Here is a 25,506-nt window from a genome sequence, read left to right as displayed (position 1 = left end):
CGATTGTGTTTTTAAATACACTGCGGAATGAATAAATATCCGCCTTTACAGAATGCTGTGTCCGGTGGCTCTTAGTGATGAAATCATCAGCTCGCGCCCCGTTGAGGCTGATCATCAGTCGGCTAAATCAAACTCAGCGAAATGAGGGGCTAAATCAAGATGGGATGGAGATTATTAGGAGCTGGACGCAGTCAGTTCGACAGGATATATGTCCAGAAATATCAAGAGGGACTAACGAGATCAAAAGTAGTGCTGGGAAATACATTTATGAGGAAGTTTGCTAGTTAGCCGTCGTTAGCTCGACAGGTAGACAATCTGCTTGTTATAAATAAATAAATTGTCAGACGCTTTTATTCAAAGTAATTCACTTGAGTAAATTTTATTCTGACGGTTATTAAATGCGATCATTTAAGCAGGTATGTTAAATCAACTAATGTTAACGAACTGCATTGGACAAGATAAAAAAAAAGTGATTAAAGATTGACAGGCCTCTAGAGTCAGGCAGTTGTTACTGTACTTGAGGGGTTAGATACATTTAAAGGGGCTACAAGAGCATATCGTCAAGAAAATACCTCTTAAAATGGTGGTAAACTGGACCAGAAGAGAAACACACAGTTGTGGTGGGTTTGTCATGGCTCTGGCAGCTATGATCTTCTCCTGCCTCTTAATTGGAGTCACTGGTCAAGATGCACAGGCCATGACAGCAGAGGAAAAGTCCAAAATCAGGTGAGTTTAACTGTATGTACTGGTATGATGTGATTTTACATGGTTATTTTGATGGTAGGTCAAATGCTAAAGATGTTGATTGTACTATTGGTATGTATACATTTAAGATTGTATATTTTATATTTGACTGATTCAAACCCATTAGGCAAACACTGTTATTGCTGTATACTCAAATTCTGAATGCCTAAGGATGATGACACACTGTAATGCTTTAATGTAATGGTAAACATTACCTGTACTTTAATTCCATGTCATTTTGGTTTTGTCTGACACTAATTATGTTAGTACACCAATTACTTGTTCTTGCTCTTGTAAATCCATACGTGACCTCATTGTTTCAGTGGTTGTGTCTTGTTCTCTGTTTGAACTGGGAGAACATTGCTTCAGACACAAAGCACAGAGGTGTTGACAAAATGGTTACTCAGCTTAACTGATTCTTGACTCTTGAGGGTTTGGCTTCTCAGTGTAATGATTCAGTTGTCCTGCTAATTCATGTTTTAAACCGCTGAGATGTGGACTGTCTTTAACCAAGATATCATACCTTTTCACAGAGACAGGGTGTGGACAGTCAGCAGAGGACACTCGATATGTTTATTGTGTTTTATATATTTCATATTAGGTTCCATATATATTCCATAGATAAACACACATATTTACATTTTATGTAGTTTTGGGTCTGTAAAATTTTTAATATCTTTTTGAAAGAAGTCTCTTTTGCTCTCCGAGGCTGCATTTATTTGCTAAAAATACAGTAGAAACAGCAATATTGTAAAATACTATTAAAATTTAAAAGAACTGTTTTCATGCTGAAAATATTAAAAAATGTCATTTATTCCCTTGATGGCAAAGCTGAATTTTCAGCACCATTACTCCAGTCTTAAGTGTCACATGATCTTTCAGAAATCATTTTAATATGCTGATTTGCTGCTCAAAAATATTTTTTATTTTTAATGTTGAAAACAGTTGCTGCTTAATATTTTTGTGGAAACCATGATAATTTTTTTTCATAATTCTTCGATGAATAGATGGTTTAGAAATATTTTGTAACAATATAAATGTCTTTACTGTCACTTTTGATCAGTTTAATGCTTCCTTTCTGAATAATTTTTTTTTAAACCTTACTGACCCCAAACTATTTACCTATATATGCATCTATATCTATCTATATACACACACACATCACATATAACAGCAGTGAGATAACATATGATTTTTTTTTTTTTTCTAATGTAGATGTGGAAGGTATATCTTAAAAGGCAAATTTTGGTGACTTTAGCAACAGTTAACGTAGCAGTTAAATAGAGTTTCTATAGCTTTTTTTCCCCACTGTGATATAAAAGAGGGCTGCCGCTCACTCAATTTTGTTTGTTTGTTTGTTTGTTTGTTTGTTTTAGGGACCAAATTCTTGAGATGTTTGATCACGCCTATAACAGTTACATGGTGAGTAAATCCCCAGATCCCACTGTCTATAATTCAGAATTAGTTCCGATTTTTTTTTTTTTTTTTTTTTTTGTATTTATTGGACCTAAATAATTGGCATTAGAAGTAATTGTTGTCTGTTGTTGTTAAATAAATCTTAACTGCAGTAGGGTTGTCAAAAGTACTGACTTCGGTACCAAGTCAGTACTGAAATTTAAAAAAATGTGACAATACCAGCATTTTCGCCTAGCATTTTGAGCGCTGTTGAGTGGATTCTTAAACACCTCTAATTGGCCATTGTGTTCACGCACTCAACAGATATGTCTGTGATTGCCTAGATGGTTTTTCTGATAGACGCCTGCTTTCACACGCTCCTGTGTGTATCTGTGTAAGCGCTCGGTGAAGAGCATCATTGATGTCTATTTACAACATGTTTTTAAAGCATTGATCATTGTAGCCCATCACAGACATATCTGTCGAGTGCGTGAACACAATGGCCAAACAGCGCTCAAAATGCTAGGGGGAAATGTTGGTATCATCATCACCATCATTTTTTTTTTTAACTTGGTACTTGATACCGAAGTCGGTACTTTTGACAGCCCTAAACTGTAGTGTACCTCTATTCCATTTGTTTGTCATGGAAATTATTGCATCTGTTATTGGTTATGATATATACTATGTGTAATTCTTCCTTCTATTCTGTGTCAGGACTATGCCTACCCAGCAGATGAGTTGATGCCCCTCAGCTGTAGAGGGAGGGTGAGAGGGATGGAACCCAATCGAGGGGACATCGATGACTCTCTGGGAAAGTGAGTCAAGCTCATGATGATTCTGTCAAAGTGATATATTTACCTATTTTAGTCCATTTTTCATTCACCTTTATTTCATATTTGCCACACATAAACCTTGTAATTATGTTACTTTAGATTCTCAAAATATGACTGAAAACTATATATATGTACTTCATTTAGTTGCGAAAATTGATATAAACATTTATGGAACATCTAAAACATCTCAGATCAGTTTTCAATAAAGAGTTCTAAGTTGATTCCTTGGGATATTAACAGAAACAGAAGTTGCAGGAGTTTTTGAAACATATTCTCGAAAAAGAAAAAATGTAGGACGGGACTTGATTTTGTCCATTGGATGGTTGTGGTATGCTATTGCTGTGATCTCATGGGAGTGATGGGTAGTCCTGCTCATGGCAGTAAACACATCATTAAAGAAGAGATGTCACTGATTACGAGGGCACACAGATTAAAATATTGATGTGAACTTGGTGTGTAACTGTAAATGTATTCATCCCGAACCATCACTGTTCAGTGCATTCAGTCAGATGACGAATAGTCAGTCACAGGCGATCCACACTCCAATCCAGAAAGGGGTGTGCACGGTAATGCAACCACAACAGGAAAAAGAGCAGCAGAAGAAGAGATGATCTATGCATCAACCCGAAACAAGAGTTCAGATGGCACGCAAGAGCTTGCTAGTAGCCTATATGTTTTTAAGTTTTGATTAATTTTTGTGACGCACTCCATTAACTTCTTGGAAAGGAAACCGGAATAGCAGAAAACGGCATGTTTTCTTTATTTTACAAAAGCACAATGTTTCGTTTTTATTGTGAGTGTACACACAGAGCATCATTGTCTGTTTATAACATGTTTTTGAAGCGTTGATCATTGTAGCCAATCACAGACATATATGATGAGCGCGTAAACACAATGGCCAATTAGGTGTTTACAAATCCACTCAACAGCGCACAAAGTGTCACATTTTTAAAATTTCAGTACCAACTTGGTATCATGGTCAGTACTTTTGACAACACTACCTAGCATTAGGGATTTGTTGCGTTTTCCTGTTGTACCGAACTCGTACTGAACCGTGACCCCAAAACCGAGGTACATACCGAACTGTGACTTCTGTGTACCGTTACACCCCTAATGTGTACAGATAAATCATTTATGATAAATACTGTAATAATCAATAAAAAAACAAAACAAGAGTTGTCCATTTTCATTTTTGATTACATGGTGACTTTAATAACCTCTCTTTCTCTCTTTACAGGTTCTCTCTAACATTAATAGATAGTTTAGATACCCTTGTGGTGAGTTAAATCTTATCTGATTTGATGGACATAAAACAAAATTAACGTAATGCTGTTTATTAATGGTTGCTTCTAAACTGTTGTTTCATGTGTTTTGAGCAGTTGTTAAACAAACTGGATGAGTTTGAGGAGGCTGTGAGGAAGACAGTGAGAGATGTCAGACTGGACAACGACATAGTTGTCTCTGTCTTTGAAACCAATATCCGTGTGCTGGGGTACGGATCACGATGGTTCCCTAGCTTTGGATATGTTTATCTTTTTTTTCCTGATTTATAACACTGTATTTATTTATTTTTTTTTATTTTTTTCAAATAAAAAGTTAATCAGGAAATTATACATAATATAAGGTTTTCAGGCTATATTCTCATGCTCTCATAGACTTCCCATCTTGAAGTGAATTATTGACGAATCCTCTCCTTGTTCTTCCAGTGGCTTGTTGGGTGCGCATGTGATGGCAGATGTTCTAAAGCAGCGTGGAGAGAGGATGCAGTGGTACAGAGATGAACTGCTACACATGGCCAAAGAACTGGGTTACCGCCTCCTGCCTGCCTTTAACACCACCAGTGGCCTTCCTTATCCTCGGGTAACTCCACCAACGTTGACTGATGTTGAAATAATTTCAACTCTCTTTCTGTTGGCAGCAGAGTGACTTATTTAATTTTTGACAGGAATGAAAACGAGGCTGTGAGGGATAGAATACAGTGCATTCAATGGATTGTACAGTTGTTTAACAAGACTTTACTTGTTTTAAGACTGTATGTCTCTCCCTCACAGCCTTGTTTTCAACCGTGTTAAATTCAATATGGCATCTAACCTGACTAAGGTTAGATGCCATATTGAAAAACTTCACTACCCAAAATAAATGCACATTTAATTTTGGCACCACCCCTCTGTTGATTTAACCGTCCAATGCAAAAATGCAGAAGTACGATTTGGGGAGAATATGTTCAACCACTATGCAAAATGTAAAAAAAAAAATGTTTAATTTTGGAATGGAATGTGATGGATCCAATTACACTAGTCACCTCTTTGCCTTTTTTAACTCCTGAAAACAGTTTGTTGATATTGATATGCAAAAGCTACATGAGAATGATTCCATATTGTCTTATAGCCTGACCTGAAATTTCTTTTAAACGTTTTTGTTGCATTTTCAGGTAAACTTGCGTTATGGAGTCGCCAACCCCCTTTCTCGTACAGGCACTGAGTCGGACACTTGCACTGCTTGCGCTGGGACCATGATTTTGGAGTTTGCAGCTCTCAGCCGACTGTCTGGGGACACAATATTTGAGGTAAACATCCAGCAGGTTTTTTTTTTTTTTAACCAATAACCAATCAAGACCCAGACAATGAGAAGTGTGTCTAAGAAGTTGTTCAACCTGCATCTATGAAGGAACATGCTAGAAAAGCTATGGACGTCCTCTGGGAAAAGAGGCAAAGAGGAAGTGACCTTGTCGGCACCGTGATCAACATCCACAGTGGAGACTGGGTTCGCAGGGGTAAGGCTTTGCATTGGCATTTCTGTTGTTGTCACTTCATTTACACAGTAAAACACCCTACACAGCCACTTGAACACATGACTCTTATAGAGACGATTTTCACATCCGTACCTTCTCTGTTTCTCATGACAGATAGCGGTGTTGGCGCTGGAATCGACTCTTATTATGAATACTTGATGAAAGCTTATATTCTTCTCGGGGACAAGGTGTACCTTGAGAGATTCAACACAGTAAGAACTCTTTATTCTTCAGAAATAATCAGACCTCTATTAGTCAAACAGAGCTTGTTTAATTACATCTATTATCTGCACATGTGACTTTGTCTTTGTTTATTGTGACAGCACTACAGTGCCATTATGAAGTACATCAGCCAGCCTCCTCTGCTGCTCAATGTGCACATGCACAACCCCACCGTAAATGTGCGCAGCTGGATGGATTCCTTGCTCGCCTTCTTCCCTGGACTACAGGTTTACTTTTTCATCCTCTTTATTTCATGTTCCCTGAGGAAATAGAGATATTGTTGAATTTACAGGATCGGTCCGTAATATATATGCTCGGTAAATGTTTTCAACACAAGGCCATTGGCTGACATTTGGGTTACAAAGAGAAAAGCACAAAAAAATAATTTTAAAGTTCTAATCAAATATATCAAAATATCTTTCAGGTTCTGAGAGGAGACTTGAAACCTGCCATAGAGACACATGAGATGCTGTACCAAGTGACTAAACAGCACAATTTTCTCCCTGAGGTAAGTCACTTAAACCTAAACATCCTCAATCTACAGACATCACAGCGTAATATTATTGTATTTTTCAATACTAATCCTATTTATGTATTTCCCTACAAATGATCTGTTGTCTAACAGGCCTTTACCACTGAGTTCAGAGTTCACTGGGGGCAGCACCCGCTGAGACCGGAGTTTGCTGAGAGCACATATTTCCTTTACAAAGTAAGTATACCAGCTGAAAGTTGAATACAACAGTTGAATAAGAATGCCTACTAGCAACCAACAGTGCAGATTTTGATTCGCTGTCAGTGTGAACAGCTTAAGTACTGTCTTGTCAAACTAGTTATTTTGTCTGCCTTCAGTTTTTTTACAGTACATAACATTTTCCACCTCATTTCTAGGCCACAGGTGATCCGTACTACTTGAAAGTAGGCCAGTCTATAGTGGAGAAGCTGAATGCTCACGCTCGGGTCCCATGTGGTTTCGCTGCCGTACAGGATGTGAGGACAGGAACGCATGAGGACAGGTGGGAGCCCTATTAGTCGTCTTTATCTAGATTAATTTTAAAGGGTAAATCAGTAGTGATACAGTAGTAGTACAATTATTTGTATGTTTGTTTATTTCAAGGATGGATTCCTTCTTCCTGGCTGAGATGTTTAAGTATCTCTACCTGCTCTTCTCAGAAAAGAGTCAGTTGCCCATAGACATTGATGACTATATTTTCACTACTGAGGCTCATTTGCTCCCAGTATCTCTATCAACAACCCAGCCCTCCTGCCATACCAACAACACGGTAAGAGCTCAACTGTTTTCATGAACGGTACTGCAAATTGATGTTCTGTCTAGAACATCATTTGGGGGTCAGTCATAGGAACAAGAGTTTTTATGGATCCGATAAATCCCATAAGGACTCTTGTTGTTTCATAGGGTCTATTTACACCTGGTCACTTCATGCGTTTTCTCTGATCTGATAGCTATTCAATTGTGAGAAGACCAGGTGTAAATGCCCTCCGGACAAGTGTAAATTCATTTCAATTCAATTCCCATTATCAGGAAGACTATTCCAAGGTATAGGAGCCAAATGTGAAAATGCTCTCCCTCCTTTAGTAGACTTAGGCTACATCCACACGAAGCCAGAGCTTTCCATATCAGATCTTTTTTTTTCCTCGTCTCAAGAAATATCTGCGTACACACGAAACCACTGAAACGACTCAAAACGATGTAGTATACATGCCAGATCAGTATGTGGCGCTGTAATTCTGCAATAGAGATAAACTAAAAACAAAGAATAAGACTTTGAGCATGCGCATTAATCTTGCGTGCTGTATACAAACTTTAGTAAAGCTTCGAAATCAAGCTTTATTTTAATAAAGATTTAGGCTCGGTAGCTTCTGCAGCACCAACACAAGCATGTAGTACGCTGTTGTTGTTGTTGCCGCCATTTTGTGCTGTTAGCGGTGTCTGACTAGGGTCGACACGTGGGGTGATGACATCATCGTTTCACAAAATATACGGATTGGATGTACATACGAAAACGCAAAGGGCGTCGTTTTCAGATTTATCCACTCTGGGACCCGGTTTCAAAAAATAGCGGTTTCACCTTCTGAAAACGCGGGATCCGTCTGGACGAAACGCCTATGTGATACAATATTTTTGCATATACAGCTAAACTCGTCTCCGTGTGTACAGGGCCTTAGATATCTTAGGTACAACCAGAAGCCCAGAGTTTTGTGAGTTTCCGTAGTTTAGCAATGTTTCTGAGGTGGAAGAAGGCTGTTTTTGTAACATGTGAAATATGATTTTCGAAAGACAAGTTCCTGTCTAATATAACTCCCAGGTCTTTAACTGTAGAGGATAAAGTAACAGTCCATCTTTCTAAATGCAAATTGTAGTCTAAGAGATTCTGTGTAAAGGTTTTTGGTCTAATAAGTAATACCTCAGTCTTATCTGAATTTAACAGATGAAAATTACAGGTCATCCAATAATTTATGTCTTTAACACACTCTGCCAACTTGGATAATTTGGAGATTTCATCTGGTCGTATTGAAATATATAACTGAGTATCATCGGCATAACAGTGGAAACTAATTCCATGTTTTATATTGGTAATATTACCAAGTGGCAGCATATTTATTGAAAACAACAGAGGGCCTAACACAGATCCTTGCAGCACTCCATAATTTACTGACGTTATCTTAGATTTTTCTCTGTTTAAATAGACAAAATGGTTACTGTCTGATTGGTAAATGCATCTGGTTGTTGAAACCACAATTTTACTCCTCCTAAAATGTTAAAAAATAAACGTGTGAGAGCGTGTTATAGGCTATATGAAATGTTATAGCCAGATATGACAATGCTACTGCAACACGCCACAGATGAGTAGCTGTGTATCTCTTTAGCATGACAATGTACAAACTGCCGCAAATAAAACTGAAAGCAAGTCACAGACGCACAACACACAATGCATAAAAGTAGTGAGACTAAATGATTTTACGAGTGCTGATGCCGCTCTCTCTCCTATTGCGGTCTTTGATCTTGAAATTAGCTGACAATAGATCAAATGCAGCACGTATCTGTTGCTTTCGTTGACATGAACTCTGTTAAATTTGCATATAGTGCAGTTATTGTAGATCGGATTTATATTTGTTTTGCGGAGACACATTTATGTGGCCATTTTAACAGTTCAGATAGCTATCCAATCAATAAAAATGCATGAAGTGACCAGATGTAAACTTTTTTTTTTTTTTTTAAATTTCCACAATGTGAATGTGATTTTATACTTTGGTATACAATAGCTATGTATCCATCAAGTTGCCAATTTAATTTAGCAGAAAAAATTGAAATATTGCATAAAACATTTGCGAATAAAGCACCGTGTCCTTCCCGTGTGTTCAAGAAAACATTAGGAAGCTGCCGCAAAATGTCAATAATAAAAATGAAATTTGTTGCAACCGAGGAAGCCACTGTGGCACTTTTTTTCCCCTACATAATAAAATGACTTGTGCCTCAGAGAGTGCAGACGAAATGCAGCAACAAATGCTGTCATTTTATCTTGCGTTCGGAACTTCAGATGCCTAATGTTTGGGAATGCAATCGTGTGCGACAGGTCTGAAAGGTAATTATACAAAATTATTTTGATGACAGACTTTGGCTCAGGCATTTCAGAATGACTAAAACAACATTTGAGATGGTGACAGGTGTGCAATGAGATTTGCCAAGTATGCAATCACATGATCTGTTGAAGCAAAGTTTTTTGTGGCACATCAAGGAATTTATTTGGTAAATGTGTTTCCATCGTAGTTAGTAACTAATGTCACAACATCATTGTGTATCTTTCAGGAACCTCAAGCTCATGAAGATGATTTGTTTTCATACTCGTGCCCCAGTGCTCAAACCCTGTTCCCTAACAACCCCACCTTCGCCAAGACTATCAGAGACGGCTATAAATACCTCACCGGTGTGGGAAGAGCCCAGCAGGCCTCACCTGTCAGGTGCGTCATATGCTACAGGTTTACCGTAGAGTATCATGTAAAAGAAAATGGGCCTAACTCCTCTTTTTCTTCAACACAGGGGGATTGAACTGCCTCTTCATGACACTGGCCTGGAGCCAGTCGAGTTTCTGAAAAGCATGGGCATCTCTCTTACGCCTCTCACTGAGCTGATCTCTGCAAGCCAAGGCTCAGCATTTCAGGTGAATCTGCAAGAGTTATTAGTTTCAATAGACCAATCAGTTATTTTAGTATTATTTATATACTATTGTAGTATTTATTAATGTTTTGAATTAACTGAAAATATAAAAATAAAAGCTTTCATTTAATTTTTTTTTTTTTTTTAACATTTTAAGATCTGTTTTTATAGTTTTATTTACCTTTTAATTTTAGTTTTAGTAATTTTAGTACACTGTAAAAGTGTTTTTTTTAGAAGTAAAATTATTGGAGTATGTTTTATAAGAAAATACTTTTTCAGTCTTTATACCTCAATTTCACATTTAATTCAATGTGTTACTTTTTGTTGTAATTATTTCTGAAATTTTCTAGCAATTTCTAAGTGAGAATAGTTTGTTTTAGTGTAGAAATAAAACGTATATTATTTCAGTTATTTGCTATGGCAACATTTACAATTTTGTTTGTCATCTAATATTTATATTTTAAAAATGATTTTTAATAGTTTTAATTAACAATAACAGCATTGTGATCAACTGTTGGACAATCTGTGATTTCCATAGGACTCTCAGAAGGGTGTTTTCAAGTTGAAGCTGGTTGCTGAGGTGAGCCAAACCCCTGAGCATGAGGAAGTGGTGCCACTGATTGTGCAGCTCATTTCCCCTCCATTTTTGGGTCGAACAGTCCTTACGGCTGGTCCTGCAAAGTTTGGAATGGATCTTACCAAACAAGAGCATGGGGTGAGCAACCGTATGGAAACTTCTTGACCTCACGTCATTCATTTGACACAATTAATCATTGTCTCCTCTCTGACTTTCTCAAAGGTGAAAGGTAGTATTGTGAAGAGTGTTCCTTATATGGCGTGTGGTCCCATTGAGAATGCAGTAGAGCTGCAGGGACACATAGCACTAGCACTGAGAGGAGACTGCATGTTTGCTGCTAAAGCTCGGCGCCTGCAGGAAGCAGGAGCCATTGGAGTCATCTTCATTGGTAAAATCTAGTGTAATACTTGCCGCACATGGTTTCTCTGCACTGTCTTAGAATGTGGACCCTTAGTTTTTGAATGTTCTCACAGATCACAGAGAGGGGAGCAGCAGTGCTGAGACGCCACTGTTCCAGATGGTTGGAGATGGAGAACCTACAGATGACATCACAGTTCCCCTAGTGTTCCTCTTCAGCAAAGAGGGAGCTACACTCACTGCCGCTCTGCAAGAACATCACAACGTGGACGTCCTCCTGCTCCCCAAAGAGAAACAACTGGGAAAAGGTATTTGATCAGACTAAAACTACTGAATATGGATTCCATATGGATTACTCATTTTTTGTTGACTTCTGAAATAATTGCCACCAATGACTGCCTGCACTATTAGCAACAAAGAGACTGAGTGATAAATAAATAAATAAAATCAAGCTAACAAATTTATTTATTTGAATTTAGATTTTAAAAAGCAGAAATATTGTGAAATAATATTACAATTTATGAATTTCATTTATGAATTCTATTTCTAACAATGCATTGTTGTGAGAACATGAACGTGAACAATGCTCGCTTAATGGACACCGTTAACGGGCCAGTGCTGCATCGCCTTGCCGATTTAAATATTCAAGCGCATTACTCGCGTGCTGTGTAGGAAGTTTTCTCTGCGCAAACATCCAAAGCTCGCGCCCAGAAAAGCCGGACAGCGCACAAATACTGAATTAAGCTCCGTTGAACATCTTCTTGAGCAAATTCATACTAAATTGTCAAAAAATGCCCGTCTTTGCTAGTCTGTTAGGTCTTAAGGGAACGTAAACAGTTGAGAAAGATAAAACGTGTATCAGTATATTGGATCTGCGCATTTGGGCTTAAAGTGACAGCGTCCTAATAATCCTGCTGCTTTCTATGTTTTTAATGGTAATCAAATAACAAAGGACAAAGTCAAAATCACTCACTGCTCTTGTCTTGACTGAATAACTTTTGTAACTTTAAGGATTAATCTCTGTTTAATTTATACAGTGAAGACTGTGCAGTGTTATTTTACATTTGATTACTTTTTTGTATGTTGTATATATATATATTTTTTTTTTTTTTCTGTATCTGTATGAATTTTCACTGAAGATCTGAAATTTTCACAAAAATTTTGGTGTCATAACTGTCTGTTTTTGCAAAAATAGTTTTGTTGCCAGTAAAAAAAATATTTATGGCCGGTATATTTTCTTAAGTCACCAGCCATTGGCAGGTGTGGCAAAATGTTAGTTTTAGGCCCTGTATATATATATTTACATTTATATTCATCCATCATTATTCACAAATCATTTGCTAAAGAACATGAGTATTTGTCTTGTACAATTTATAGAGTAAAGATACAAACAAATTTTTTTTATGTGGACTCCAATTTCAAGTTTTTGATTTCTTTTTTTATTTCCTTATAGAAAAACCTGAGAAGTTAAATATTAAGTTCCGTCTTGCTAAGGAAGGAGAGCTTGCTGAGGGTGAGACCGAAAGCACTACCATCCAGCTGGTGCTGGAGCAAAGCGAGAGCGCCACGGAGACGGACACTGAGGCCGCGTCGTTGACTGGAGACAACCAGAAGACTTGCACCTTTCCGCAAAAAGACCCTAAGAACAGCCCCTGACAGCGGGATCATCCGTGACCATGGTCCCCTTCGCAGAACGCAGGGCTGTTGCTCCCTGTCACTGACCTCAGATCAGAAAATGCAGGCTGTGCTATGGTGAATGTTTCTTCTAAGCATGGACTGTACCATCTGATCTCCTCACGGGGGGGATAAGAAGTCTCCCCCTGTTAAGATGGTCTTATCTTGCATAGTTGGAACTATATTGATCTGCACAGAGCGAGATGGTGCGACATGCAGATCTCACTGATATGGTGGTAGTTGCTATAGATTGTTCTCAATTGGCTACATTTGGAAGTTACAGTTTTGGAATTAAAGAGGTGTACAAGATGTTCTCTCACACCAATTGATGTGGATCAGACTTGATTTGAATGATTTTCTTTGTCTTTTTCTTTCACAGCAGATCACAGGTTCTCAGTCCTGTGTGTTTTTAATTCATCCTCAAAATTAAAGTGGCTTCAGGACATCCATAACACAGGGCTCCTATGACCAAACCCCCCAAAAAACAGTGTTGTAGTTATTGCAGAAGATTTTTAAATGAGGGAGAATGAACCAGTATGACATAGTTTACCATGTGTTCAATACAGAAAAATCAGGGAAATCAATTAACTATGACTTGAACATGTTTGCATGTGTGTATGTGAAAGGCATGTACAGTGCCTTTATCATTATGTCACAGATTGTGTGCATTTCATCATGTGCCAATATTTAATCTGTGTGAATTTGTATGTGTGTGTGCATATTTGCAGCCGACGCATTCGTCCTGCTTACATGCAGTGACTGGTCAAGGAAGATTTTTGAGAGAGCTGGCCTTTCCTCTACCAGATAACATGCGTCGTAACGCCTCTGTCATAAAGGCCCAGGACACAGATTATATAGTGATATTTACATGTTTTTGTGCAAGGAGAAAGAAATGACAATTGGTCTCCCTAATTTTGCAATTTCTGGCAACCCCCACTGTCCAACTTGCAGCTTCACCATCACATTGGAGGTGCTGCTTACACTAGATTTATTGCTTTCTACATATCACTTTGTCTTAGAATATTTGAATTGAAAAACACTTTTGCATTAAGTGTTCATTGCAATGCAAGTTTGTCACACAGCCATACTGTAGCTCAGACTTCATAGTCAATTAAAATAAGAGTATTAAACGTTAAGTGTTTAATACAATCTGTCACTTTATAGCATGTGGAGAACGGTTCAGCCCAAAACCTTTCCATTTCATGTCTTAATTACAATGTACAACTTGTACAACGGCTGTTTTCAAAAGGATGTCAACCTGTGTACCTCTTGTTTCACAAAGGGCTTATGATTGATTTACTTTATTGTGTGGGCATAATAGAGATCAGATGGGAATATATTTATTTCTTAAAATATTTTCTATACAATACTTGAGATGAAGATGTTTGTTGTTGAGGGCCAAAGTGATGAATATATTCTGTTGCTGTGACAGAACGAGATTTTTATAGTGTGTTTTTAATAGCTGTTTTTGTATTGACTGATGAAATGTTAGTACTTGCCATTAAAATCAAGTTATGACCCTACTGTGTGTCGTTATTGCTGTAATATCATTTTTAATAATTTAATTTTATAATACTTTTATGTACAGTATTATTATTATTTCTTTCCTCAGGGTTTTACCTGGTGTTTTCGAATAGATTTGTTTTTCATTGATGTATCCTATTCGATTATTGTGGCGTCATACAGAACTCATTTACAGAGATTGTCATGGTTGCAGTTTATCTGAATATTCTGAATATTTTATCTAATGTTCAAGCGTTAAGGCTTAAGTCTTGTATAACTTTTAGCGTTAAAACGTTGAGGAATGATGAGTCTTGCAAACCAGTCCGTCAGGTAAAGTAGTATAGTCTACATCTCTCTACTCAAATACAGATACACCTTCAGTACAAACTCTATATATCAAAATGTTTTTGAAATTTTACTTTCAGAGGAATGATTTGCAAGGGAGTTTCGGGTACGTTTTTTTCTTCTTATTCCTTTTTTCAAAAGGACCAAATGTTCCATTTTAAACTTTTTCATTATTATTTTATTGATTTAGCTTACAAAAGGCCTAATGCGGAGAAAAAAGATCCGAAGGAAACGGTAAGAAAATGTTTGAAAAAGACTCAAATCTCTGTCACATTAGCCTAGCCATAGTTAAAGCTGTGCGGGGCTAATTAATTGTCTAAGGATGGCTTTTATTCTGTTATGCTAAAAGATGTACTTCAAAATGATTTACTAAAATCGCAGATAAAATTGATATCGTTGTTAAGACTAAAATAAAGTAATCATTGTGCTTTAGCAGTTGGCACTACTAAAAACTATCAACAGAGGGCGCGCTTTCGCAAAGCCTCAGGCTTCCCCTGCGCACTCCACTGGGCCTTCTGTTCAAAGTCTGGATCCATCCAGAGGTGAGTGTGCTCCACATTTCTCCTTCCATATGTCTCAGCACTAACACATTCAGTTTTAACCTAACACTGTTAGATATCATGTTCATGGAAACTGCACACTTTTTTTTACGCCTCCTTACAATTAAGAGTTGCACTTGGTGCAATTAGGCAAGTCTTTACTTTTTTGTCTTGAATCTCTTTGGTTTGCAGTGGCTCTTCCTTTTTTGGGCAGATTCCCACCATCCAGAAAGCTAACATCTTTCCCAGGCAATACTGAGGTATCTATTCCTAAAAACACTTTCAGGTCCTACCTTAGGTGTAAAACAGTGAGAGTTACAGTCTTTAATTCCTGTTAGTCTAGTGTTAAAGCACTTATTTTGTTTCTGGCATCATGCTTTTGCAGTTGACACTACCAAAACGGACCAGAGGAAGCCCTGTAGAAAAGCCTCAGGCCTCCCCTGTGCTCCCTACCTGGCCTTCTCTACCAAGACTGAAAGGATCCAGAGGTAAGCGCCACATATCTTCCCTCAGCACTATAACATATGGTTTGAACCTCACTCTGTTAGATATCATAGCATAGTTATCATTGCCTCCTTAGTAATTCATGTCTGTATTGTCTTAAAGGGTTAGTTCACCCAAAAATGAAATTTCTGTCATTAATTACTCACCCTCATGTCGTCCCAAACCTTAAGACCTCCTTTTGTCTTTGGAACACAAATTAAGATATTTTTGATGAAATCCGAGGGTATCTGAACCACACATAGGCAGCAATGACACTGCACCTTTTGAGCAGAGCTTTTTGTTGCAGAGCTTCAGTGGCTCAGTATTGCTCATGTGACCAGAGCCGGCCAATACCGAGCCGCCATTTAGATGTAAACACTGATGACAGATGACAGGGGACAGACGAATTTGTTGAATAAAGTCGTTATTTTTGTTTTGTTTTTACACACAAAAAGTATTTTCGTCGTTTCATAATATTAAGGTTGAACCACTGTAGTCACGTTGACGGTTTTAACAATGTCTTTAGTACCTTTCTGGACCTCAAAAGGTGCAATGTCATTGCTGCCTATGTGTGAATCAGATACCCTCGGATTTCATCAAAAATATCTTAATTTGTGTTCCGAAGACAAACGAAGGTCTTACGGGTTTGGGACGACATGAGGGTGAGTAATTAATGACAGAAATTTCATTTTTGGGTGAACTAACCCTTTAAATCTCTTGGCTTGTAGCAACTCTTCCTCTTCTGGATAAATTTCCACTATCCAGACCGTGTACCTGTAACCCAAGCAATCTGAACAGGACCCTCAAAACTGAGGTATATTCTTCTGAAAACACAAAAAAGTCTCACTATCAGTGTTACATTTGATTTCAGCTTTGTCTTGAAGGTTCTGGATCTCTGATTATGATAGTGATAAAAATATTTACAGTGTTTAATACCTGTTTATTATCTCTGTCAGTACTCAGGCAAGGACATTGAGCTATTTGTCTGCAACAGCCCTGGATTCCCCAGAATGGGAGCCAGAAAATAATGCATCCGTCTTCAGTTTTGATCATTACTATGTGCAGATGAAAAGATTTAAGTATTAAAACCAAAAAAATAATTATTTTGCCTATTTGTGCCTATTTCCCTGAAAAAAAAAGTCATTTCTTTTTCTCTTTAAAATGTTTTTGTATTCACCTTCATATTATATATATATATATATATATATATATATATATATAGTTTCTCAAGAGGCAACACATGAGAAAGAAATTGATTGCTCCCTAACAATTTGCATGTACGGACTTTGGCCACCAGGTGCCACAAGCATGACATCTGAATTTCCATGTCACCTTAACTGTTGATTTTTCAATAAAGAAAAATTATTTTATAATGTTAGAGAGTCTATTACACAAACAGACAGTGAACAGTTTGTGAACATTTCTATCTTTTTTCTTTTTTGCAATTTTGTCATTATTCGCACACAATCTGCCTACGTACTTTTTTCTTGTATTTCTAGATTCAGTTTTATTGAAACAGTTTGACAAACCATTTTTTCCCATCTTCTGTATTTCACATTTCATGGTTTCCATAAAAATGTACTGTGTAAAACAAAAAAGAAATAATATGCAAAAGAAAAAAAATATATATAAATCTATATGTGCAAACAAATATTGTATGCAAGTTATTATTGTTATTATAATCTATGTTATTTTTATGAATTGTTAATAAACCGCATTTATAGCTACTGGTATACTAGTACTGTTTCTTTTTTAAATGCCAGAAATCTACTAATACAAAACACTACAAGAGCACATGAATAATTTTTAACTTGTACTCAATCTAAATATTAAGATTTTAAAATGGCAGCAAGAAATTTGAACTCTGAGTCAGAAAAACACTATCAGAGCGGCTGGGGCTTGACTTGTTGTCATATGAGGAAGTTTAAACAAGGTTTAAAGGGTTAGTTCACACAAAAATGAAAATAATGTCATTTATTACTCACCCTCATGTTGTTCTACACCCGTAAGACCTTCGTTCATCTTCGGAACACAAATTAAGATATTTTTGATGAAATGTCACCAAACTTCTCAAGATCCAGAAAGGTACTCAAAACATATTTAAAACAGTTAGTGTGAGTACAGTGGTTCTACCTTAATATTATAAAGCGACGAGAATCCTTTTTGTGCGCCAAAAAAGCAAAATAACGACTTTTCAACCATATCTAGTGATAGGCGATTTCAAAACACTGCTTCGAAGCTTTACGAATCTTTTTTCTCGAATCAGTTGTTCAGAGCGCCAAAGTCACGTGATTTCAGCAGTTTGGCAGTCTGATACGCGATCCGAATCACTGATTCGAAACAAAAGATTCATAAAGATTGTCCTGTCCTGGGCTGAGGAAGGTCTCAAAAACACAATTAGAAGAAATTGTTTATTCTAGCAGTGGTTTTGTGTGTTTAAAACAGAACTTACTTCAAAACTGTTTACATTTTACTGAAAATATTATAAGGCTGTTAATAGCAAGTTCCCACTGTGACAACTAACATTTACAAATAACATTTTTATACTGAAAACCTCTTTTATTTTGTTATTAACATTGTGTTCCCTCACCTGAGAGAAGAAGCACGGACGTCAGCGTCATTGCGTCACGAGCTCATTCATCCTCCCGCTGCTGTATGTAGCTGTTCTAATCTCTCCTGTAGCGTCTTTATAAGCGGAGGTCCTCCTTCTCCTCCTCCCTCCTGCCGCAATCTCTCTCCTCTATCTTTAGCTCTGTACCACACGGGCAGCGGCTTAACGCTCTTCTTGAGTTTACGCTTTCATCCCTATTCGGGCCGGTTTGTATCTCTCAATCGTCCATCCGACCCACACAGATGATGACACTCTGGAGCTTTTATCTGCTGTCCTGGACTTGAGAAGCGCAGTGAATGATGTTGTTTTCCCCGAGCCGGAGCGCACGGCAAGCCCGGGCCTCCCTCCTTCTACCCGGGGTCTTGATCTGCGTAATCCTCGCCGCCGTCGGTGCGAGTATGCCGGGTAAGTGTCTGTCTGTCTGGTGGTAGCACAGGAGCTTTTGTGAGCTCTTATTTATTATGGGATATATATTCATATATTTAATACGTAATATGTCATTCATGGGATGTGATGTGAAAACGCTATCTAAAGTGGTTAAAATGGAATTTTAATTTAATGTTAGCCTATATCTTTGATTTCCAAAGCTGATTGTGAATTTAAATATTTTTCATACTTGTGAATTGCTTTAGTTTTGGCATGTGGGTTCTTCTTTATTACACTTTTGAAGTTGTAGATATGCCAATTAGAATAAACAGGAGTCAGAGTGTCTATATAAACCCTAATCCGGTTAAACAAGTGGAGAAACAAACATGAAGGAGGAAAGGAAAATGGAATGGAATTTCCTTGTTGTGTTTTTCCCAGTTATTTGGATCCTGTACTATTAAAGTGTTGTTAAAAACTGGTTTAAGGTCAAGGACCTCTTGGTGGATAGAGAGATTAGTTGATATTGCATTAAAATGAATGTGTTAATGTATAGGTCTTATTTGCATGCTTTTAACATGATGTTTACATTGCAAAGCCAACATATTCATTTTGAATATACACAGTCATCTATTTGTACATTACATTTTAATTTTACTTAATTAAATTTGATGTGGGAGAGAACTTCTAGCTGAACTTAAACTTCTTAATTTTAGCTTTGGTGGAAGTTAACTTAATATTGCATTTTTTAAAGCATATTTTTATACTTCGCTAAAATTTGTTTTAAATCAGGCAATAATTGTTAAACCCGGTACCATAAGCAGATGCTATTGTCGTACATTTTTTATTTACTTTTTTTTTTTTTTTCATATAGTAGATTTTATGTATGCATTTATGCTTTAATTCAAAGCCCTCTTATTCAGAATCTGGTGTCCTATTTGCACTTTATTGGAAATATGTTTGAAGGAAGTACGTATATTTTCACTCCTTTTGTTCTATGCTCATCGAGCCAGTGTCTGATTGATTTCTCAAATGTTCATTGTAGTCTAAGAGGTTCATTGTGGACTGTGTGAGCTGGAATGTGGGATGTGAGTGCAGTAATTATGGAGAACATGAGGAGAGATTATCGAGTTTCTTTTTCAGACCTCTCTGGGAATCACAACATCTGGACACTGGCACAACTCTCTCTCTCTCACAATCTCTTTCCTATTGACACACATCTGCACGCTGAGCACCCCTCACTTGTATAGTTTTATCCAGCAACTGGATATCAAATAAGAAAGATTAAAATAATTATTTATATATGAACTAATTCCATCCTACCTATCATATTGCTCTAAAGGTTTCCACTGTTCCGTAACATGCCCAAAGGCTAACCAATAGAAATTTTGCGTCCCTCTTTTCCTCTTACTCGCTCTTATTTCATCTCCTAGTGCTGTTAATGTGTATTTATGCATGTTTTCCATTGTAGATTGTTTGTTGTTCTCTAGCGTGTGACTTCTGAAAAGAGCTGCCACGTTTAGTGTGAACCCCCCACCCCCAGGCTGTTGATTATCTGATCGCCACAGAACAGCATGTCATATTTCACAGATAAAGACAGATCTGTGGTTAGAGCCGCTAGCCATGCAGTAATTTCACAGATGGTGACCAGAGCGTGTGTAGATAATCAAGCCTGTTTCGTGCAGGTGAATAAAGCAACCCAGTTGGTCTGTTTGTTTGAGGAGCACATTTATGAATATCATTAGCTAACCTTAGTGGTATAGTGGACTTCTGAAACTAGTGGAAAGTAGTCCTGTAAGTCCTCTTTCTGTGTGGGATTTTTCTTGTCCAAAGCAAATTAAATTTCCTTTTCTATTTGATTTGATGTTTATACTATTATAGTATTTTAAAGTGCCTCTATTATGGATCTTTGAAAATTACCTTTCATGTAGTGTGTAACATAGGTCTAAGTGAATGAAAACATCCTGCAAAGTTTTAAATCTGAAAGTGCACCGTGTATAAAGTTATTGTCTCTCAAAAGTAAGAGTCGACTCTGAGTCAATTAAACGAGTCATTTGTAAAACGAATGCCAAGCCATTTCGTTGTGACATCACAACGAAACATTAGCATATTGCGAGTGCAGACAGCAGGGAATATTCATTTTTTCAACAATACCACAGCAGTACAATCTTTTGTTGTTCCCGTCATTTTACTGATGACTGCTTCTCAAACCTCAGGGAGTTTAAAGCAGGATTCACAAAATGCTTGGTCTTAAAATATGGATCAATGACCAGTTTATTTGGACCAGCTTGCTCCTCTGAATCTCAACCTGTAAGTATGATTAATAATTGATGTTTATATTTTCTAGCAGTCGTTCAAAATTCGTAGTTTTATATGTTATGTTGTGTAACGTACACCCTAGTCTGTATGTCTTCTGCTAACCGGCTAACTCACGTTTCTGTAGTTCTGCTATTTAGATATGGGTCCAATATTGTCTAAAAATGTGTCAATTAATGCAGCTTGTCTGTCTTATTATTTGGAGTAATGATCAAGGATGGAGCACGACTTTTGTTTACAAGGTGTAATGCATTATCAGCTATTATATTGTAATAGGATGTTAAGCTGCTAGTCCACGCTAACTAGTTTAAATATTATCTCTGTAAAGAGTAAACACCCCTTGTAATGTCAAACAATGATATAGCCATTTTTCTTTGTTAATAGTTATGACGAAAAAGTCTGTGTACACATCTAGCCTAAATGTTTATCTTATGTTTAGAGGTTTTCAGCTTTGCTTGGCATTCTGATACAGTTCCTACAGGTGCAACAGTGACGCTGCTATCACGTCTTATAAATAACACAAACTAATGTGACACTTACCATAGAGAAACGTCCTACTCCAGTCGTGATTGCGAATCAGTTTCTGGTTGATCGACTACTTCAGACATTTCGTCGTCGGACTCAGGCTCGAATTGATATGGTAAAATCGATGCTATCTTTTCTGTCCATACATTGTATACAATGTCTCGTGAACTGATAGCTGTCATTCAGTTATGGCAATGGGCGCGCGATGCGCGCAGTAGACCAATCACAAAGGATTTGGCCGTCTGACCAATCAGAGCAGTGTAGGCTCACGGAAAGGAGGGGTTTAAAGAGACTGATTCATTGAACTGCTTCTAACAAATTTTTGTTTACAAAACATTGAGAACTGAGGTGAAATTAAATGTATATTATGAGAAAATGAAAGTGTTTTTTGACCTTGCATGCATGTAAACCTGTTGTAGGAAACTCCCAAAACAATATTAGAACCTTAAAAACGGCATAATAGGGGCACTTTAATAGTTTTAGTTTTAATTAACAGTGACAACTGATCACATTAATGGGGTTATTAGGCCATCATTGTGCTGTAGAGATCTTTTTCCTGAAGAAAATGGCCCTGGTTAATCTATACCCAATTTCGTTATAATTTGAACTTGGCCTATGATCATACAGCTTGCTCAAAACATGGAAATGTTTATGTGTCAGGTTTGATGTACAACACGGCTATGTCCTGAGCCCTTTTTATTTTCATTTGTAAACTATGTTAATTGCTGCCTTTTGAAGCTGCTTTGGTATAATTAAGTGGTAGGCCTTTTAGTTTCTGCACAATAGCGTACCGATCTGAAGAACACTTCAGTGCTTTGTTAGACACTCTAACTTGAAATCTGAACCTTAAAATGCCACCTTAAACCTGCTCCTCATAAAGCACAGGGTAAAAGATATATAAGAAAGGGACACTGCTGTTTCATATAGTGGGAAAAATCTCTTTCCATTACGCTGCAGTTCTCGTTACAGCTCGCTACATAATGCACTTACATAAAATGTGTTTGGGTAGTGTGAGGTGTCTGAGTGCTGCATTGCTCTCTTCGGAGGTGATGGAGTGAATTGAGAAAAGGTTAGCTGCGTTGCTGTAGTAACTGCAGAATTGGACCCTGCTCTTGCTGTCTCAGGGGAACGTGAGGATCTAAGGCTCTACAGAGATCTGGAAACAGCTTGTTACTGTCACAATGATGATTTGCAGAGCGCACATTGAGAGCAGTGGCTTATCTCTGCAGCAGATCCCTGAATAAGGCCACATACTCTTTACAAACCTTGCTATGTGAGAACGAAGCAGCTGTGGCCATATTATCTGTATCCTGATTAGTGAGACTCAAAATGTGTACTTCTTATACAGCTAAGGTACAAACAAACATGGTTTAAATATGCACTGTAAAATCCAAACACACCCTTGAGTGTTCAGTAACACACAGCAAACATCCACCCCTCAGTCTTCCCACACTGAGTACATACAAGTTGCCAACTTGGTTGCGGAAAGCACATTTAGAGCTGAGACTTACACTTTGTTCTGTACTGTACGGAAACTTTCTTGGCCAAAAGGGTGGTTTGTGATTGTTTCTTAATGTGGCTATTGAAAGATGTGGGCGTAAATCTGGGTTCTCATTTCCTGTGGTTCACTGCATTTCTCTCACTAATGAGAGTGTGTCATTATTGGGTTTTTGTTAATGATAATTAGGATCCGAGCCAGGCAGACTATAAAAGAGACCCTCAGAGTCTTGAAGTGCAGTCTGATGTTACACAATCTATTTTGTGCGTAATCCGTGAGAATTTTACAGACATATTTGTTGACTTCTGAATATATTATATTTGTTTTATACTTTTGAAAGGATAGTAAGTACTGAGGATATGTAAAACAGCATATTTTTAAAAACTGAATAAGCTGGTTTCGGGTTCCATGACCAGACATCTGTCTGCCTTTGAATGGCTGTTAAATTCTAGTCATTTGTTGGATGATCCCTAGTAAGTATCCATCTGTATTCACACGTCCCTTTTACTGTACAAGTCTTTCCAGCTGAATGTGTCGTACCTAGAATTTCCCACAATCAAATATTTTATTGCTCTTGAATGTAACTATTCAAATGATCCTTCAATTGCTATCAGTTACTCTGTGCAAATGAGGTGTGGAAACCTGCATACTCTACTACACCTTTTCTACTCCCATTTATTCACATGATTAATTTATTGGTATATATTAGAGGTGGGAGAAAAAAAATCAATACACATATGATTCGATTCTATCTTCTGCCGATTCGCATTGATTCACAAACTTTAAAAATCGATTTTCTAAAGTGTTACATTTTTTTACTTCGCTGTATTATTTTAAGTTATTGACACGTTAGAGTGTTATTAATCACAATAAGCCGCTAAAAAGTACTCAAATGCGGTGCGGTGTTTACTGTTGCTGTTTGAGCATAAACAACATCTGCAAAGTTATGGCGCTCAAAGGTGAATGCAAAGGGAGATATTTTCTTTTAAAGAACTCTGTTTATTAAGGACTACAACCAAATGGCTGGTAGGGACTACGACGAGCTTCTTCCCGGGTTGGTGAGCGTAAACAGTTTAAAGCAAATCGGATGTGTAACCGTATATTAGATTCGTGCATTCATTCTTAAAGGAACAGCAGCCTAATAAACTGTTGACAAAATCACTCACTGCTTTTGACTGAATCATTTTTGTATCTTTATTATGTATCAATTTATATTTAATTCATACAGTAAAGACTATACAGTGTGTTTGGCATGCCACTGGTTAGCACCGTGTTAGTCTCTGCCTCAGACGTCACGGACCGTTGGCTGAACATCTTATTCATATGGCACACAAAATGGGAAACAGTTCAGGAGTTTCAAAGTCGTCATCTAATTGGTTGAATTCTACAGGATTCCTGGGAGACGTCTGTTTTACGTTCTTTAACGGTCCGCCTGGAAACAAACCCGCCATGATGCCAAACCCCCTCATGGAAGAAGAAAGCCGTCGTGTTTACAGCTATGACAATGAGTGCTTATTAGGATCAACTAAACACTTGATTTTCAAAAGTATGTGCAGTACTTAAAGGGGTGGTTAAATATGATTTCACTTTTTTAACTTTAGTTAGTGTGTAATGTTGCTGTTTGAACATAAACGACATCTGCAAAGTTACGATGCTTAAAGTTGAATGCAAAGGGAGATATTTTCTTTTACAGAATTCTCTGTTTAAGGACTACAACAAATGGCTGGTAGGGACTATGATGAGCTTCTTCCCGGGTTAGTGACATCACTAAGCCTAATTTACATAAACCCTGCCCCCGAGAATGCAAGAAAGGGGGTGAGGCCATGTTGGGCTGCTTTAGAGAAGAGGAAGAGTTGCTGTAGTAGAGTGTTGTTACCATGTCGTCATTTTACACCAGACTGCTTCACAAACGAGGGTCAATTCAACGCTGGATTTGCACAAAAGATTAACATGATGGCACATGCCAGTAGATGAGTTGAATCAACGCCACAGCAACATAAATTTATCCACTAACCATTCAGAAATGTCCAGTTGCTTTCTAAAAGTTGTAACTTCTTCCTGAGTCTCTCCATCAGTGTCCGACTCCGGTTTGAACAATGTAAATCTGAACACCGTTACTGACAATCGTCATTTTGGCTGCGTGAGATTCTCCAGCTTTGTTGTTGTTGAGCAACCGAAACGTGAGCTGTTAAAGCTCCGCCCTCTTTTGGAAAGTGGCCGGGAGCAGCAGCTCATTTGCATTTAAAGGGACACACAAAATTCGGCATTATAGGTCCCCTTTAACATGACGTGGAACAAAACAAACTGTGATTGGTTGCTTTACATGTCAGTCGTACGGCCTCTGGGCGGTCCTTGGCCAGTGAAAGCTGCTATGGAGTCCAGACCTTCTGCTGTCAGTCTGAAGGTCTGGCTACACAAGACCATGTTACAGTGACGCTGATCAGATCAATTGTTTTTGGTGCTTTGAGATATACCATTGTAATGGTTAATGATTATCACATTCTTGTACCATAATATTTACATTTGGCATTTGAGAGTCCCACCATGTTTGTGCAA

At 37.6% G+C, this 25,506-nt stretch overlaps 2 protein-coding genes across 2 annotated transcripts in view; both read left to right on the top strand.

The window, feature by feature from the left end:
* The first annotated feature begins 61 nt into the window (after nt 1-61).
* si:ch211-282j22.3 (ER degradation-enhancing alpha-mannosidase-like protein 3) lies at nt 62-14,290 on the top strand. Its single transcript, XM_051878804.1, has 20 exons — nt 62-726; nt 2,121-2,166; nt 2,854-2,954; nt 4,210-4,249; nt 4,352-4,464; nt 4,679-4,832; nt 5,404-5,538; nt 5,640-5,745; nt 5,878-5,975; nt 6,087-6,212; nt 6,410-6,493; nt 6,611-6,694; nt 6,874-6,998; nt 7,100-7,265; nt 9,812-9,963; nt 10,043-10,163; nt 10,698-10,874; nt 10,959-11,124; nt 11,210-11,401; nt 12,547-14,290. Exons 1-20 carry the CDS (start codon nt 581-583, stop codon nt 12,747-12,749), a joined length of 2,535 nt encoding a protein of 844 aa, XP_051734764.1. The 5' UTR covers nt 62-580; the 3' UTR covers nt 12,750-14,290.
* A 3,977-nt stretch (nt 14,291-18,267) lies between these two features.
* Nucleotides 18,268-25,506, top strand: part of npdc1a (neural proliferation, differentiation and control, 1a) — a 28,568-nt gene continuing 21,329 nt past the window's right edge. Inside the window, exon 1 of the mRNA XM_051878809.1 lies at nt 18,268-18,653. Within this exon, the coding sequence (XP_051734769.1) occupies nt 18,545-18,653 (109 nt within the window). The 5' untranslated portion in view covers nt 18,268-18,544. The remainder of the gene's footprint in view (nt 18,654-25,506) is intronic.

Source organism: Ctenopharyngodon idella, chromosome 21 (assembly GCF_019924925.1).
Source record: "Ctenopharyngodon idella isolate HZGC_01 chromosome 21, HZGC01, whole genome shotgun sequence".
Lineage (NCBI taxonomy): Eukaryota > Metazoa > Chordata > Actinopteri > Cypriniformes > Xenocyprididae > Ctenopharyngodon > Ctenopharyngodon idella.
Note: the sequence above shows the minus strand (reverse complement) of the source record. Positions and strands in the feature narration are given on the sequence as shown.